The following is a 17,591-nucleotide window of genomic DNA, read 5'->3' on the forward strand; positions in this document are numbered from 1 at the left end:
CCCCTTCGCTCCTCTCTCTCTCCCCCCCAATAACTCCTCTCTCTCTCTCTCTCCCCTCCTCTCTCTCTCCCCTCCCCCATTCGATCCTCTCTCTCTCCCCCCCCCCTTCGCTCCTCTCTCTCTGTCCCCTCTGGTACACAGCACCGTAAGACGTAGTGTGGAGTTGCATTAGGTAACGCGAGATACGGCTGATATTTGCGCTAGTTTCTGTTTTGGATCAGTATCAACAGTCCTGCCAGTAACGTTACTATATTATCAATACTACTTTAGTTATAGCCTGATATATGATAGCTAACTTTACACTGTTGTGATGTGAACAACGTTAGCAAACATTAACTGTAGCTAACGCTGGTCACTCACCAAGACAGCTGTCCTGTTCTCCACTGGTTCTCCTCACACCAAAGCTCCATTTCTCTCCCATGGCCGTTATTTCTTCTAATCCTTGGCTGCTCCTGGACTCACTAGCAGGCTCATAATTATAAGGTTGTGGGCCGCCTTAATGCACGGGCTGACCTGGGCTGAAGCCCAGGGGCCTACGGAGATCAGGGGCTTATCATGAGCCAACTAAAAAATTCAAATATATATTCTTTTTATTTCGGGTGTTTTGAATTTTTTTTTAAATAAACAAAGTCTTGACTTTCACAATATGAAACTTTTATTTCCAAAATCACACGATAAATACATTTTTGAAGCTTCCCCTGCGAGATGGAGTTCATGACTTTATGAGCTGTTCATGAGCACTCATGAAACATTCATGAACAACTCATTATATGTTCACTTGTCATGTTCATGAACCAAAATTCTTAAAATGCTCATGAACCATTTTAAAGAGCAGTTCATGAAATGTTTATGAACATTGTTCATTCATATAAAGTTCCTGTTTTGCTCATGACAGACTTTTATGAGCAATTTATGAACTTTTCATGATCCAGCCAATCACAACATTATAATTAAAACTCCAAAAAGTGTGCATGAGTATTTCATGAACTTTTCATGACTATGAGCATTTCATGAATTTTGGATGATTGTCGCAAGTTCAGAATATTTTTGAATATTCATCAGCATTTTATGAACTTTTGATGATCAGTGTGATGTTTTTAAAGACCTCTTGAATCTACTATTTGAACATTTCTTTCTTTTTTAAAACTTTTAATCTTAAAACAAAACAATAGTGAATTTGAAACTGAACATTATCTGTATTTATTTTGGTGACATTCATATCATTTTATGGTTTATCTGTACTGTTTGAGAAGCAGTACGAGTAAGTAGCGCCAAGGTGGAACCTTTGGCAGGTGAGCGGTGACATCTGGGTTATCTTAGGGGGGACACTTCCGCCCCCTCCTCAGAAGCAATCCAGACGATCAACCGGATCCTGTGTATAATTATTGCTGCTCCACTTTTCTGTTTTCTACAGGTCAGTACATAATGAAAATGATCGATGTTAACTTGTGTGAATTAGATATGATGTTGGAGATGTTTAGGAGAGTGTGTCAGAAGGTTTTGAGCATGTTTGACATAGTAACGGTATTTTAAAAATACTAAACTGTCGGCAACAATAGATGCCATTTTCGCGGGCTTCAGCCGCGCCTGGGTAAATGTGACCTGAGCGAAGGCTCGCAGGCAGGTTAGCTGCTGCCACGGGTAATATGTTTTGTTTACCTGAGTGCAGTCTTGCAGGCACATTGCCTTCTTTTTTGTTTATTAACATTGACAGTGTATTTTTGTGATCTCCATAATATGTTATATTTGGTAAAGATAGATATATTGATAGAAAGTATTATTTGATAGCGTTATGTGTTTATAGATAACAACCTGTCCTTCACTGCAAACATAGCTGCTACAACCCGCTGCTGCAGATACACGCTTTACAACATCAGGAGGATGCGTCCCCAGCTGACCCAGAAAGCGACGCAGGTTCTGGTCCAGGCTCTCATCATCTCACGCCTAGACTACTGCAACTCCCTCCTGGCTGGTCTACCTGCATGTGCCATCCGACCTGCAGCTCATCCAGAATGCAGCTGCTCGTCTGGTCTTCAACCTTCCTAAATTCTCCCACACCACGCCGCTCCTCCGCTCCCTCCCTGGCTTCTGGTAACTGCTAGAATCCACTTCAAGACACTGGTACTTGCGTACCATGCTGCGAATGGATCTGGCCCTTCCTAGATCCAGGACATGGTTAATCGTACACCCCAGCACGTGCACTCCGCTCTGCATCAGCCAAACGACTCGCTGCACCCTCGCTGCGAGGGGGACCCAAGTTCCCATCAGCAAAAACATGTGGGTTTGCTATCCTGGCTCCAAAATGGTGGAATGAGCTCCCCACTGACATCAGGACATCAGAAAGCTTACACACCTTCCGGGGCAGACTGAAAACTCATCTCTTTCGACTCCACTTCGAGCAATAGAACTATTAACAAAGCACTTATGGACTGGCTTACCTAAAGCCAGTTGAGTAGCACTTGAAATGTTTTTGCTCTATGAAACCTGATGTACTTTATGATTCTGTTTTCTTCAAGTTTGTATTTTGTTGGTCGAACGCACTTATTGTAAGTCGCTTTGGATAAAAGCGTCAGCTAAATGCAATGTAATGTAATAATTTATATTGACTATGTTGAATTTCTCCTTGAGATACAGTAATTGACTGACAGACAGATAACTTAAATGGAGAAATATGATGTTTGTAAAGTTCAGCTATTTGAATGTAACTGTGTACTTTGAATTTTGAATAAGAAGCAATCCAGACGATCAACCGGATCCTGTGTATAATTATTGCTGCTGCACTTTTCTGTTTTCTACAGAAATTATTTATTGTTGCTGTGGTACCCAAGCTTTTGGGACCCGTAACAACATTTGTTGTGCAGCTGAGTGTCAAGAACTGCTTCAAATAGTGATAGGATTAATTGTAGTGCTCCACCTGTATACATGTATGTTTGTTTGTTTGTTAATTTGAGTAAAGTTCCATTGTGATTGACATAATTGTTGTTTTCTATGGTTGCCAATTGACCCACAGTCAGTGGTTCATGAACAGTTCATGTACATCAGGGGTGCCCAACCAGTCGATCGCGATCGACCGGTCGATCGCGGGGAGATTCCCAGTCGATCGCGAGATGTGTCTAAAAATAGAACAACAATATTCTGTTTTATCGTTAATGTCCTATAACATAATCTTCCTGTGCCAGAATAATGCACCTGAACGCATCAAAGCTTTGTGATTGGCCGGCGTGACCCCATGTGTCGGGGCGTGGCTGGTGGGCAGTGCACTAGTTCGCTAACGTTGTCCGTGTCAACACCAGGAGTGACAGTCTGCACACACACAAGAAGCAACACATATATAATTTTCACTCCGAGTGGGAGGATGATTATTTTTGTATCTATTCCAATTCAAAGTACATCTGTCTCGTCTGCAATGCGAGCGTGGCTTTATCGAAGAAGGATAATTTAGGAGCGGCATTTCAAAACAGTGCACAAATGCTACGAGACGGAATTCCCTCCTAATTCTGCCCTACGCTCCCAAAAGGGGAGGGGCCTGAAAGGACAGCTAAATGCACAGCAGTCCATTTTCACCAGGCCAATAACCAGAGCAAGGCTTTTCCAGAGCATCTTATCGTGTCAGTCACGTTCTTGCGAAACACATGAAGTCTTTCAAAGACGGCGAAGTTGTGAAAGAAGCATTCCTGGAGGCTGCCGATGCGTAATAAAAATAACAGTAGCATTTCAACAGGTTTTTGATATGATAAAACTCAAGTTAGATACCGTTATTAATCAGCTGTAAGTTTGAGTTTGTTTGAACTTATTCATTATAATTATTGTACAAAATGGTATAAGAATGCAAACTTAAATTGATTATAGTCTATTATCAATTCAGGTTAAGAAACTAGTGTTGCTTGCATCCTATTTTAAAGGCATTTCTTTTTATAATCTACTAAAATGCAACAATTGCACTTTGGCAGCAGATTCCTGTGTAGCTTCAGATCTGAGTTGTCTTATTAGTAAGCCTAATTTATACTTTTGTAGCAACACTATTTTTATATAATGGCAAAGAAAGGGTTTGGTGTCTTTTCTTTTTTTCCTGTGTCATATGTGGCAGCACTGTTCAATGTTTCTTGAAAACATTACCCACTGTAGTGACGTGTGAATAAACTCCAACTCTGTATCAACAACACTGTTGTGTAACTTCAGTTAAATACTTTTATGTGTGTAGATTAGAAAGAGGTAAGATAAAGGATCTGCAGTATTTTATGAAGTATTAATCGTACAAAGGTCAGTTTTATACAAGTAGTAGTGTGTATTTACCTGGTAGTAGGCTGTCAGTAATGGCTACGCCTCTCTATTTGGACTGGTAGATCTCGGCAGACTGGCAACTTTAAAAGTAGCTCTCGGTTAAAAAAAGGTTGGGCACCCCTGATGTACATGAACAGTTCATGAACAGTTCATAGCCAGCCATTGAATTATATTCAGTGACTGGGTATGAACTGTTCATGAATGGTTCATGAAGTTGTTATGAACAGTTCTTGATATGTTCATGAACAATTCTTGAAATGTTCTTGGTTGAATATCCCTACACACTCACTGAAAACTCCATTTCATGAATTGTTCATGAACCATTCCAGCACAGGAGTTTCATGAGTAGTTCATGAACTGCCCTATTGCCATTTAATGTTCATGTCACTTTCACGAACAGTTCATCAACTTTGTTATGAGCTGTTTATGAGCTGTTCATGAATATGGTTCACTAATATTTCATGAACTTTTCATGACAAGTTCATGAACAGTTCACTATCATCTCACTGGGGTTGTAAAGGGAAGAAGACAGCTCTCCCTCACCACTCTGCTGTTCCGCAGCGCCGCTTCCCCTCCCTCCGCTGAAATTATGAATGTAAGGCGTATAGTGATCATAGATAACACAATACACACAAACGCAAACACACACACACCCTCGTGAGCTTCCCCCAGACCAGTAATCCAAACGAAAATATCTTCCCTCCATACTATTTTAATCATTGGCTCCGCTAATCAATCAGATCGATGGATTCCAGAGAAAGGGAAATTGTTGAGGGAAAAGGAGTTTCGAGACAAGCAGCTATTACAAAACATGTCGAAGCTTACAGGTTATTTTAAACCTGTAGGCCGGGATGAGGAGGAAGGACATATGAGTTCTGTACCGAGCGGCAGCGGTGCCGGCCGCGGGGCCTCGGAGCCAAGTAGGCCGCCTGGTTCTGATAGCGATGGAGTAAGAGGAACAGACAGGAGGGACATTATCTGTTGGAGGAGATGGAGAGGACGACGAGGACTTGCTACGTGGAGGGGAGCCAACGGCAACCGGACAGATACATGAGGGAGGCCCGATACATCACTCATCTGGAGGAGAGGACCAGGCGCGCGTGGAGCAGAGTGGAGAAGTGCGATCACAGAGCCTGCCGAGGCTATACATGACTTTGATTTGTTGTTTAAATAGGGGGCCTACAAAAAAAAATCAGCCCCAGGGCCTGATGGCAGGTTAAGGCGGGCTTGGTTGTGGTCCGTCATATGCATACGAATATACATTTTCAACCTCTTCTGTGTCAAAACTAGCATTGTGATCATAGACTGTATATATAAAGATTGTGATCGATGTTTATTAAATACGTTAGACCGGCCGCTCTCCCTGATGTGACGTCACACGCGGGTGGTCTTTTTTTATGCGGAAGTAAACATGTCTTACAAAAACGACGCCAGATGTCACTGTAGTGTATATTTATGTGTTTTTGAAAATCTAGTGTACACATAATTTTCCTACACATGTATTCACTGGGGGCTCTAACCTGCAAGTTGCTCTTTAAAAGCCACTTAGGGCGCATTGAAAGTTGTAAAGTGCTAAAGAGCATGTTATAATTTCTGCATTTAAGTGCATCCAGCAGACTGCACCATATTTTCTTCTCTGGCAGAGCACAGTATAGGCTCATGCTTTTTCTCCTATGGAATGACCCCCTGCTTCCAGGGCGGTTTCTGTGACAACATGCAGGGGATGGTAGGGAGAGTAAAAGGTTATAATAGCTAAGTGACAGCACACAGATGAAAGGTGGCTTTTCTGTCACTCACCAGGGAGAGCCATGCAGTGAAGAGGTACATCTGATATATAACTCATTTATGAAAAAAGAAATATATATATATATATACATATTTTCTTCCTTGCACTGATTTCCAATAATAAACCCCAACACACTTCAATAAAACACCATTCAGTTTGAAATGGCGAGCACGCACATTCACACACATGGATACTCATTATCGCATGCTTCCACAAATCGATACAAATAGGCCAGATTTTCTGCTTCGATAATGATATATTTAATTACCTCTCCCTCTCCTTTCTGCTCTGTCCATCACATGCATTGACTCAACAGACATGTGCACAGTCCCTCCCACACACACTCCAGCTATCGCAGCACAGTAAGAAATATTCATCAATTTGATCAACACAAACTGCTGTGCTGCATTGGTTTCTGCCCTTGTGTGTGTGCATTTAAATGCATGTGCACATGCATTTATGAGTCTTTGCCTGCATAGATTACAGTGTGTGTGCATGTGTGTGTCAGAGCATTCCAGTGTGTGTGTCCTAATGACACATCATTGTCCAGTACTGTTTTTGTTGGAGCCGCAGTAGAGGGTTGAGTGCTACGGAAGAAAAACTGACTGATTATCTTGCTTTCGCTGACATGAAATCCAACACCCACACACACCCACCCACACCCACACACACACACACACACACACACACACACACACACACACACACACACACACACACACACACACACACACACACACACACACACACACACACACACACACACACACACACACACACACACACACACACACACACACACACACACACACACACACACACACACACACACACACACACACACACACACACACACACACACACACACACACACACACACACACACACACACACACACACACACACTAAATCATGTCCCACTGCAAACGACAAACACATGCATATCAGATGCATGACGCATGAATGCACTTCATAACTACATCACTCTGTCCATACCAACACCCCACTTTGCTGGGACCTACTCAATTACTTCTCACACACACTCGGGAACAGACGCAGAGTGTGGGCTAGGGGCCTCCTGAGGGTGCTGGTGGGAACGGCTGATTGACCCTGCCTTACCAATCTGCCCAGCTCTCTGCCAGAAAATCAACCAATTAAAAGATGCACAGCAGCACTGTAGGGGGGGGGGGGGGGGGGTTGTGGACTGAAATTGTGAGTAGCGGCAGCTGTAGCATTGATTCGGGCAGCAGCTGTGAGGAGCTGACCTGATAAAGCTCTGTCTCTCTACTATTCTTCAGTTTACTCTCTTTAACCTATTTCTCTTCAGACCTTGCATTGGCCGCCTAAGTGGGGTCAAGATGAAGACAGAGTTAGATGGAGCAACACGTCAATTTGATCAACAGGACAGAAGAACACATAAAATAACTACACATTTTCTCCAAGGTCCTGACAAAATGCTTTTGGCAGCTGACGGCTGAAATGTAACTAATGTGGGTTTCTCTTCGGATGAGTGCCTTGTATGTTAAACATGTGACCTGGTCTATCAACATCAGTCACATCGACCCGGAACAGTCAGCAGCTTATTGTTCGTGGAGATCCATCTATTGTACCGATGTTAAGCCTGAGCATCGAGGAAGGTGGATGTTTATTTTACTCGGATGAGGGAGCGGGAAGTTGGTAAGTGTACGTTTGTTTGATTGTGTGTCGTTTCCGAGGAAACAAACACAACACACACAGCTTGTTGTAATGCCTCTGCAGTCCGCAGCTCGGCACGTGACTTTTCAAGCTTCAACGCCAAATGTGGCATTAATATGGTAATATTCTGAAAGCCCATACTTTATTTCCATTAAGGTCAGATAAAAAAAACATTGTCCCCAGGCCCTTGCCGTGGCATTGTCAGCCTTTCACTCATTATGTTACAGAAGTGTAGGGAGGGATGGGGAAGCGGTGCTGATCAGATTGAGAGAAGACGATGATCGCGAAAGTTACAGCCTGTCTTTAAACATGTATTTATCGTCTGAATCGGGCAATACAAGTTCGACATTCTAAGAAACCAAGACTTGATTTAGAAAACCAAAACCCTCAAATTACCAAAACACACGTTTTTCAAATCCACCATTATCTCAGAATGCGCCGTTGTGAAATCCGACTGATTGATACAGAGCAGGTCACATATGCACTGGAAATGTCTGCAGGATAATATATATGAATCATCCTGGCACCCAAAATAATTTTATTTCGAGAGACCGACCCAGATTGTTCGTCTGTAAAACTGCTTTCCAGAACAGAGAATCCAGGGCATTGGTGTGAGGTTCTTCTGAGGAACACGGTGCTGTCTTTTTATCAGCCTCTCCTGCTCACCCTCACTAGCACAGAGGATTCTTACAGTAATGGGAGGTTATAAATAAACCTTCATTTCATTGCATACCATCAAAACTGCTTTTCAGAATGAATGATGGTATTCAGATGACAATCAGAAATGTAGAAGCCCGGCTTTCACTTACATATGTTGGGAGAACTCAGGCGCCTCATCGTTGACGTTTACCATTCGAATCCGTACGGTGGTTGTACCGGTGCGAGGAACCTCCCCCTTGTCGATCGCCATCACTACGAACTCGTACAGGTGGTTGGGCCTCTCGAAGTCCAGAGGCCCCGCGGGGAAGATGGTCCCATGGGGGGAGATGGTGAAGTCTGGACTCAGGGTGTAGTAGGTCAACTCTGCGTTCTCCTCGGAGTCACAGTCACTGGCTGACACTAAAGAGGAAGACATAGACAAATAGAAACTTAAGTTAGATGGACCAAACAAAGATACAAACAAGGAACCATAGATCGAGACTTTCTATTCTCTAAGGAGTACAGAGCTGGATTTATGTGATGCACTTTCTAATGCCACCACCATTTCTCTGGTGGTGTGATCAAACTAAACGCAGTCATGACAAGTTTATGAAAGCAAGGTTGCTATTTTTGATCACGGTAAATTGATGAATGTAATCTAAATGCGCGTGGCTGGAATTCAGTTTAAAAAAGTTTAGAATTGGTTAGGACATAGACTCCGGGAGAAATTGACCACTTTTGGTTCAATCTACAAATGAAGGAGACCAAAAACGCTGTGTAGTAGAAATACTGTTCAGACTTTAATACCTTCTGATCAACACATGGACAATCCAATCAAGTCTCGAGTCAGACAAAGTTCTCCAATCAGAATATGTCTGAGTTTCAGAAAAACAGAACAATTGTAAAAGTTCAATGTTTACAGCCTGAGAATTTTGTGGAACATAATCTAAGTAAAAATAACTGTAGAGTAGAGAAGGGATACTTTATAATCTGGGCTGAATTTGCCTGAAAAGGTTTCTCAAATGAATACATGTTAGCTAATGTTTAGCAACCTTTTAAATACTTTATTTCCAAATGAACCAGGTTGTACTTTCTAGACATATTTCTCAATTTAGGCTGAACAGAATACAGAGTTCAAAGATAAAATCCAATACAATCATACACAAGCAATAGTTACCACGTGTAATTCCCTACAGTATATGTGTCTAATTTCATTGAACAATACATGAAGGCAAGGGCTGATATCAACACAATGCTCACACTTTGCAACCATCACACTAAATATGCACATTGATTTATGCCATTGTGAAATATAAGAACAGTAGCTGAGTCATCACCAGAATCTGAAGTACAATCTGCAATATGTTTTACTTGATTAAAGGACAAAGGACATCAACATTAGCACAGTGCCAACGTATCTGTTCCTTCTCATGCTGTGTGAGAGTGAGATTGTAGAGGAAGTGATGCTCCCACGGATTCCATAACTCAAGAGGAGTAAGTGCTATATGAACAGTATGAAAAATAAGTCATACTGCAACATTTCTGTTTTCGCATTACACATCGGGAATCTATGGAGCCAGGAGCCGCTCGACCGCACATTGATTGCTTTGCTAAAACTGAAAAGATCAACAAGGGATATGAATAAGCATATAACAAGTCATTTCGCTATTAAACTCAATTCTTCAATTCACCTTACATTGCATTTGGCACACACACACACACATATATCAATGCTTGCTCCATTTAATAAACTTCTTCAGCCTTTGGAGAACTTACTCACTTCGAATTAATTAGTTTAACACAACCTCTACAAAACAAAATGATATTAGCTTATTAAAACAGTGTGTGCAAACTCTGTTTCTATCCACATCATTTGTTTTCCTTAATTATTGCAGTATGCGGCCAATTTTATTTGAAATGTAAAAAAGATTAATTGATTTTATGAATTGTTGAGGTATTAAATAAAATGCTTGTTGACGCTGGCCTCCAGTCTTTCATCATACTGAGCAACCATCAAATTAAACCAAAATCAATTACATGTTCAAAAAAAAAGATCCCCCTCCACGAGCTGCGAGATGAAAGCGACTTAAACTGCACATTTGAATTGCAACAAAGAAGAGCCTCCTGTTGGAACAAATTGGAACACAAATGAAATTCAGGTTGAGAATAGATGAGTCAGAACGTGAATGCTTTCACACACCTAACATGTATCCTGGTTGTGGAACTGGAACAATCTAGTTTCTTCTGTTTAACTAGCCATGTCATTCCAGCATTTAGAGCAGGGGTGCCCAACTTTTTTTTAACCGAGAGCTACTTTTAAAGTTGCCAGTCTGCCGAGATCTACCAGTCCAAATAGAGAGGCGTAGCCATTACTGACAGCCTACTACCAGGTAAATACACACTTCTACTTGTATACAACTGACCTTTGTACGATTAATACTTCATAAAATACTGCAGATCCTTTATCTTACCTCTTTCTAATCTACATACATACAAGTATTTAACTGAAGTTATAGTTGGAGTTTATTCACACGTCACATACAACACTAGTTTCTTAACCTGAATTGATAATAGACTATAAGCAAGTTAAACAGAACATATCTTAATGTTTGCATTCTTATACCATTTTGTACAATAATTATAATGAATAAGTTCAAACAAACTAAAACTTACAGCTGATTAATAACGGTATCTAACTTGAGTTTTTATTATATCAAAAACCTGTTGAAATGCTACTGTTATTTTTACTGTCCCCCAAAAGCGCGTCGTCGTTGTTGTTGGGCCTGGTGAAAATGGACTGCTGTGCATTTAGCTGTCCTTTCAGGCCCCTCCCCTTTTGGGAGCGTAGGGCAGAATTAGGAGGGAATTCCGGTGAGGTACCATATCTGCACGGCCTACCAGATTAGCACAGGGTCTGTTACGCTTACTAATGACGTCAAGCATTGGCTGTACGGCAACCCAAGAGGACATTTTACACGGCCAAATTCCGCAAAGAATATTAAAAAATAACAATCGACAGTGAATGTATGTTAGTGGAACTGTGTCAGGAAAGTGAAGTGTTAATTAAGTAATGTTATTGAAGAACTGAAATGCATAAAATTGAAAGTTAATATGTAACATATCCCTCCAAAATTGTATCTGGTGTTTCCATAGCAACAACAACTTCCTGTCAAAAAAAAGAGTTATTACATCTCAGTAGAATATACGCTGTGATGCAACAGCCCGGGGTGCAAAATGCATCGATGACAGCGACCCTCTACCACACAAAACAACACCTGTAAATAACCCAATTTGTGTTTTTTGGAATTGAAAAGGATATTGCATTGTGTTTGTTACTTTCGTTGAAGTTGTATATATGTCTTAAGTGTAATTTGGCATGCTTTTATTTTGAAGGTGAGTTTACGCTGTTGACAGGAAGTTGTTGTTGCTTCTTTGGAAATGTTATTTTAAATACAATTAAATCAAGTTATTTTGGTAAAACTAATGAAAAATATAACTAAACAAATGTTTAAATTATAATTATTTTTTTTTACGTTATAAATATTATTTTGTAGAATATCTTAAAAAAAGACGAGAAATAATAATAGCTAACACAATGTTCCTTGTCTCTGACTACATATTGAAGGCAGCACAGGAAACAGAACAGGGATCACTCATCAGTACTGCAACTTTAGTTTACTTTCCGTCTGTTTGGTAAAACCACACAATGGCCTTGTTTGTACGTTTTAACATCCTATGTGCAGTATAATAACAAAACAGATTATTTTATGTAGTGGAAAATGACTGACTGTGTGTGTTCTCTAGTTGCTGGCTCTCAATTTGTATTTCAGGTGACATTTTCATCAGCCTGATAAACCACACCTGAGAGGCTTGGATAAAAAGTCCAACACCATCCCACAGTGTCTTAGACTCATCCTTTGCTCAGCTTCTGTTATATGTGATGCACACTTTCACACATTACTGGTTACTGACTTTCACGTTTGTTTTAGGGTTTGTTAAGTTTGTTATATTGTTAATAAATATTTGTTGTTACATTGTCTGGTCTCCCATATTTGTTGCAAGCCGACCTGTAACATACGGGGCCTTTTCCGGGATTGAAACAACGACTTAAAGTCACAAAACTGTCTATGCATTCTTGCCAAAAAATATATCTTTAATATCTCACAATCGCACAAATTGACCTTTAAACAAACTGCATGAAAATGTGTAAAGATGCAAGCAGCACAAGAGGGGATGATGGGATGACAGGGTATATATTAAAGCTTACGGTACATGACTACATTTCTAACACTATGTTATTCAAACAAAGCTACAGCTGCTTGTTGATAAACTGGAATTATCCCACATGACAGACGGAAAAACACAATATAATGCATTGTCAACACTGTAAGCAGGATGGATGCTTCACCGTTAAATTGCAATGAGTGTTCATTTACAGCTGCGGAGTAGCTCCTATGTATGCGTTATATCGAACACATGCAATGCACCAAACTGTTTTAAATCATGTGTGGAAATGGGGATTTTTGGCCAGAATTGGCCACACTTAATGTTTTGATATTATCTATATATTATCTAGATTGATGTTCGGGTTTGCAAGCTGGATGAAGTGAATTCACGTGTTTCCCGTATACAGTCCAGTTTACAAGGATTGGCAGTTCCTTGATTGCAACTGAAATGCAGCCGTTTGCTGCCGCGAAGTGATGAACAACCTCTCGTCCAATGACGATTGGAAGGAAATGGACTGCAGTACGAGTGTCCAATACCATGCAGTGGCCAAACACAAGTCACATATGACTCAATATGTAATTTAGTAAGTACAGATTTGTTCTCTTCCGAGCGCTGCTTGAGCATGTATTCATCAGCAAGTCCCTCTGTAATCTTGAATCAGCATTGTGGTGCTGGCGTCACTACATTTCTGGCTGCATCCCCCATGTCTGTCTGGATGGAATATAACGATTTTGTACTGAAGATGGAAATGGCAGGAGCCTCACATCTCTATGGAAAGCCAGATACTTGGCTTGCTTGGTGCTCTGGAGTTTTTTTTTTTTATAACCCAGGCGAAGTAAACATTTGTCCACTCTCACGATGGAACTGATTATGGGATTACTAGCACATGATTTAGCAAAACGATGCTGGATGCCCGTTTCTCCCGGCTCATTTAATTTAATACTGTGACCTCTAACCCGTTTAATCACGTAAGAGGGGGGGAAAAACATGTCTTTATTTCAGAAGGCTGGGCATCAGCTTCAGGTGGACTCGGATCGGGTAGAATTAATTATATTTATTCTAACAGGCATTTAAGCATTTTTGTTGTAAGGATTTTTTTTATTTAATGAGAAAAACACGAGTTTGTTTTGCAAAGGCACCCCCTCGTGTTAGCAATTTCCCACCTCACCGAGTTTAAAAGCTAATTGCCCATGTTTAAATTTGAAAATGGGAAACTCTGGAAAGGTTTTTCGATACAGTTTCAGATATTACAATAAACAGTCAATGCAAGACACAATGACATTTTATTTGTATTATTGTATTATTACTATCATTATTTATTTTGCCAAACATAGGTATAGATAAGGGGAAGCTGTCGCTCAGTGCGTTAGTTCGGATCAGGGGGACACTGGTTGAAATCCCGCTGCAGTCAGCATGCCGCTGTGTCCCTGGGGAAGACACTTCACCCCAGATTGCTCTTGTGGGGACTGTCCACAGCATTAAATGTATGCACGTTGTTTTGGATAAAAGCGTCTAACAAGTGACATGTAATGTACTCCCAACGTGTGGACAGCTCTAATGCACTACAGGTGTATGGGTGCACAGCAGACACACACTAACAGCGGGGTGGATCTTCTCGCCTCCCTTGGTACACCTGTTGATGGCAGCCTGCTGAGCGCCTGCTGAGCCTCCTACAGCATACACCTCGCTCCCTCACACACTCATTCACTTTCTACCTCACTCATTACCATTTACAAGCTGTTGGTTCTGCTTTTCAGTAATGACAATATAGCAAACACTTGCAATGTCACAATGTTGGTGGTGCAATGAACCCGTATCATTTATAATTCTTAAAAATAAAAAAAATAGCACATGGACTCATGCTGTCTTTAGCCACGTCATCGGCAGGGCTCTGCGCATGTTAGTCTATCTGCTGGTACACAGCTTGGTCAAAAATATATCAACTATGAGGTATGGATTAGCAAAATATGTGTTATGAAATTCCATAAAGTGTGCTTATTACAATGTTGATGATGCCCTTAGATTTCAGTGCCATCATCAAATCAACTATCAATGCGTCTCATACTTCGGTTTGTTATCGAAAGCATGCAGAACTAAAGACATTTCAATCAGCCTCAGCAATGCTACGTGTTTAGTGCTATATGTGGTGGCACATGTTACATGCTAAACATGCTAAACTACACGATGATGAGAATGGCAAATATAATTCCTGCTTAACCTTAGCTTGTTCCTTCTTAGTGTGTGAGAATGTACGTATGGGTTAGGTTGGGCCACTGGTGTGGCTGTAGAGTGTAAGGCCTTGTTCAGACTGCCAACCCAAATCTGTTTTTGAAATGATAAAGCTCCATTTCCCATTAGTCTGCATTGAAAAGCTGCGTCATCACCAGCAGCTACCTAATTACTGAAGCCTATGTAGTTACCACAGCAAGTATGCAGAGAGGCTCAGGACACACACATCCAATCTGATCATTCGCAATTTACAGGGTGGACAGCCTGTCTTAAAGACATTTGAAAGGAATCTTATTTGCCTGAAGGTAGCTTTACTCCTAAAACATACTAAGACGAAGACGGGGAATCTTTGGAACCTCAGGTGAAGTATGTTCAGCATTTTTGCATCACACTTTGTTAGCCCACCATGTTTACTTCCTGTACGAACACCTACGGTAGTAAACCAGCTGCCATGTAAACCAAGTACTGTGCACACATGAACTACACCTATATATTATTTTCACGTATCCACCTGTTCCACATCTGTAACTGTCACGGCAAATTCAATCGGGTTATGTTTAATCAATGTCCCACTGACTTGTGATATATGTTGTTCATTCAACCATGGGTTCTCAGCCTTTTTTTAAACTCGCAGCCACCCATAATAATACGGTTGCAGGAGTGTAAGCTAGGCGGTCCAAAACACTCAAACAGAGCGCAGATAGATAGATCTTTCTAATAAGCCTTTTTGATTTTCATGGTTGAAAAAAGAACATTCGGTCCTATTTCCAAGCCCCAAGTAATTATGAAACATTCAAACATATCTATATTTAGAACAATTGAGTCATAACACTTAACCCCAAAGTAGACTAAACTGGTATTTGAATATAAATTGGCTGAGTTTCTGCATCAGACATTAAGAACAGAGAGTTATTCCGACCAGATACAGGCTCAGTGCGCACCACATGGCAGTAGAAACACGAAGACGCAGACTTTCAAGGCTGCCCAGAGAGGAGAGGGTATGTGGGAGGCAGAGACAGAGATGCACTTCCTCTTCCTCTGTGAAAAGTTTTCTCCACTAAGAGATTTCCACTTTGGGTAAATTGCCAAGGAAATAACAAACTTCCTTATGTTAACCCCAGAATAGAAACTGGCAGTGTTTTGAGGTGAAGGGACATCAGATCTTCTGGCAGCTAACATGTATATGCCTGCCACAGCCTGAGGGACTCACAATTACCAGAAGATCCACACAGATTGATATGTAAGGGATAATGTGCTGCGACGCGGTCATTATGGGGAAAAGAACACCGACAGGCTGATCAGGAGCCCGACGCGAAGCGGAGGGATCTAGATCGGCATGAAAGTAACGTTATGACTCCCAATATTAATTGAAATGCTTTTATGGATTTAGAAAATGATTTTATTGATTTAAAAAATAGTTGTATGTATTGATTTAAATTGACATGCATCCGCGAAGAAAAATAGTCCGTTGTTACTGTTTGAACTAACGTAGCAACGGCAGGCTTCGATAGCGTTTTTGAGGAGCTTTTTGATTACAGATTTGAAAACATCGCTCCTTGCTTTAAAAGTAGCACAATTCATTATGTCAAACCTTGGAAAGTATCTAGATATCCCTGCCCTAATGACAAAGTAACTGGCAGGTGAATATGTGTCGCCGTTTGATGTCTATGTCTGGACCGCTGCGTAAAAAGGAGGGTTTCTGCCCGTTACTTCTCCGCAGTTTTTCTTGTCCCAGTTCCAAAAGCAAAGGCCCAACTGTATACAGTTCAATCGACCGGACTTCTTTCTGAAGATGTGAGCGTCCTTAACAACGGTCAATAAGTCCTTGACAGCGGTCTGTCTGTTCGGTATTAACAACGTGTCACGTGTTCTGAATTGACCAATCAGAATCGAGTATTCAACTAAGCCATGTAATAAAGTATAATAGAATACAAGATGGTAGCATTATGTCTTACAATATACGGCAATCAAATAATTGACTGTCAGTATCATATAAAACCTGCATGTCCGCCACATTACCTATTTAACACATTTAATTAGGGGAGTTGTTGTTATTCTTTTGGGATTATGTACTATTATTAATAAATTAGTAAGTGAGCCGGTCATAATGCTGAAAATGACCCCTTCAAGGCAAGGCAAGTTTATTTATATAGCACCTTTCAGCACCAGGCAATTCAAGGTGCTTTAAAAAAATGAAAGACATTCAGATAAAGGCATTTAAAAACAATTCAGGGTGATTTAAGACCCCTACGCTGATCATCTTTTCAACACAATCTCTTGTTCGTTGCATATTATCCAGCTTATTACATGGCAATCTATTAAATTAACCAATCGTTTGACACACCACATTGATTTCAACATGATTTTATAATGTTTTTTTTTTATTGTGCTAAGAAAAAATAGTCCATTCTTCTGTGGAAATGGCTGGAACCGCGGCGACAGCAACGTGACTTAAAATGATGGCAGCTTTGATCGAGGTTTTCTGTCACTGTCCAAGTCGGTTCACATTGTCTCTTCCATTAACCCGTCTTTAACCTGTTAAGCCCTGAGCCTGTTTTTCAGGTCTCAGGCTCGAAAATGACATTCCCAGAACAAATGACTATAACTTCACTTCACTTCTCAAAGTAATGATAAACCTGTGAGTTGGATGTAGAAAAGTCAGAATCAATATAGATGTTTTTTATTTTAAAGTAAATTCAGATTGAACATGGTAAAAGAATGTAAATTATTGTGT

The 17,591-nt window shown here is 40.7% G+C and overlaps 1 protein-coding gene across 1 annotated transcript in view; it reads right to left on the reverse strand.

Moving 5' to 3' along the window:
• LOC117462450 (neural-cadherin-like) overlaps window positions 1–17,591 on the reverse strand; it is a 575,403-nt gene that overhangs the window by 365,496 nt on the left and 192,316 nt on the right. The window contains 1 exon segment of the mRNA XM_034104697.2: window positions 8,572–8,821. Coding sequence (XP_033960588.1) covers window positions 8,572–8,821 — 250 coding nt within the window.

This window comes from Pseudochaenichthys georgianus, chromosome 3, assembly GCF_902827115.2.
Source record: "Pseudochaenichthys georgianus chromosome 3, fPseGeo1.2, whole genome shotgun sequence".
Lineage (NCBI taxonomy): Eukaryota > Metazoa > Chordata > Actinopteri > Perciformes > Channichthyidae > Pseudochaenichthys > Pseudochaenichthys georgianus.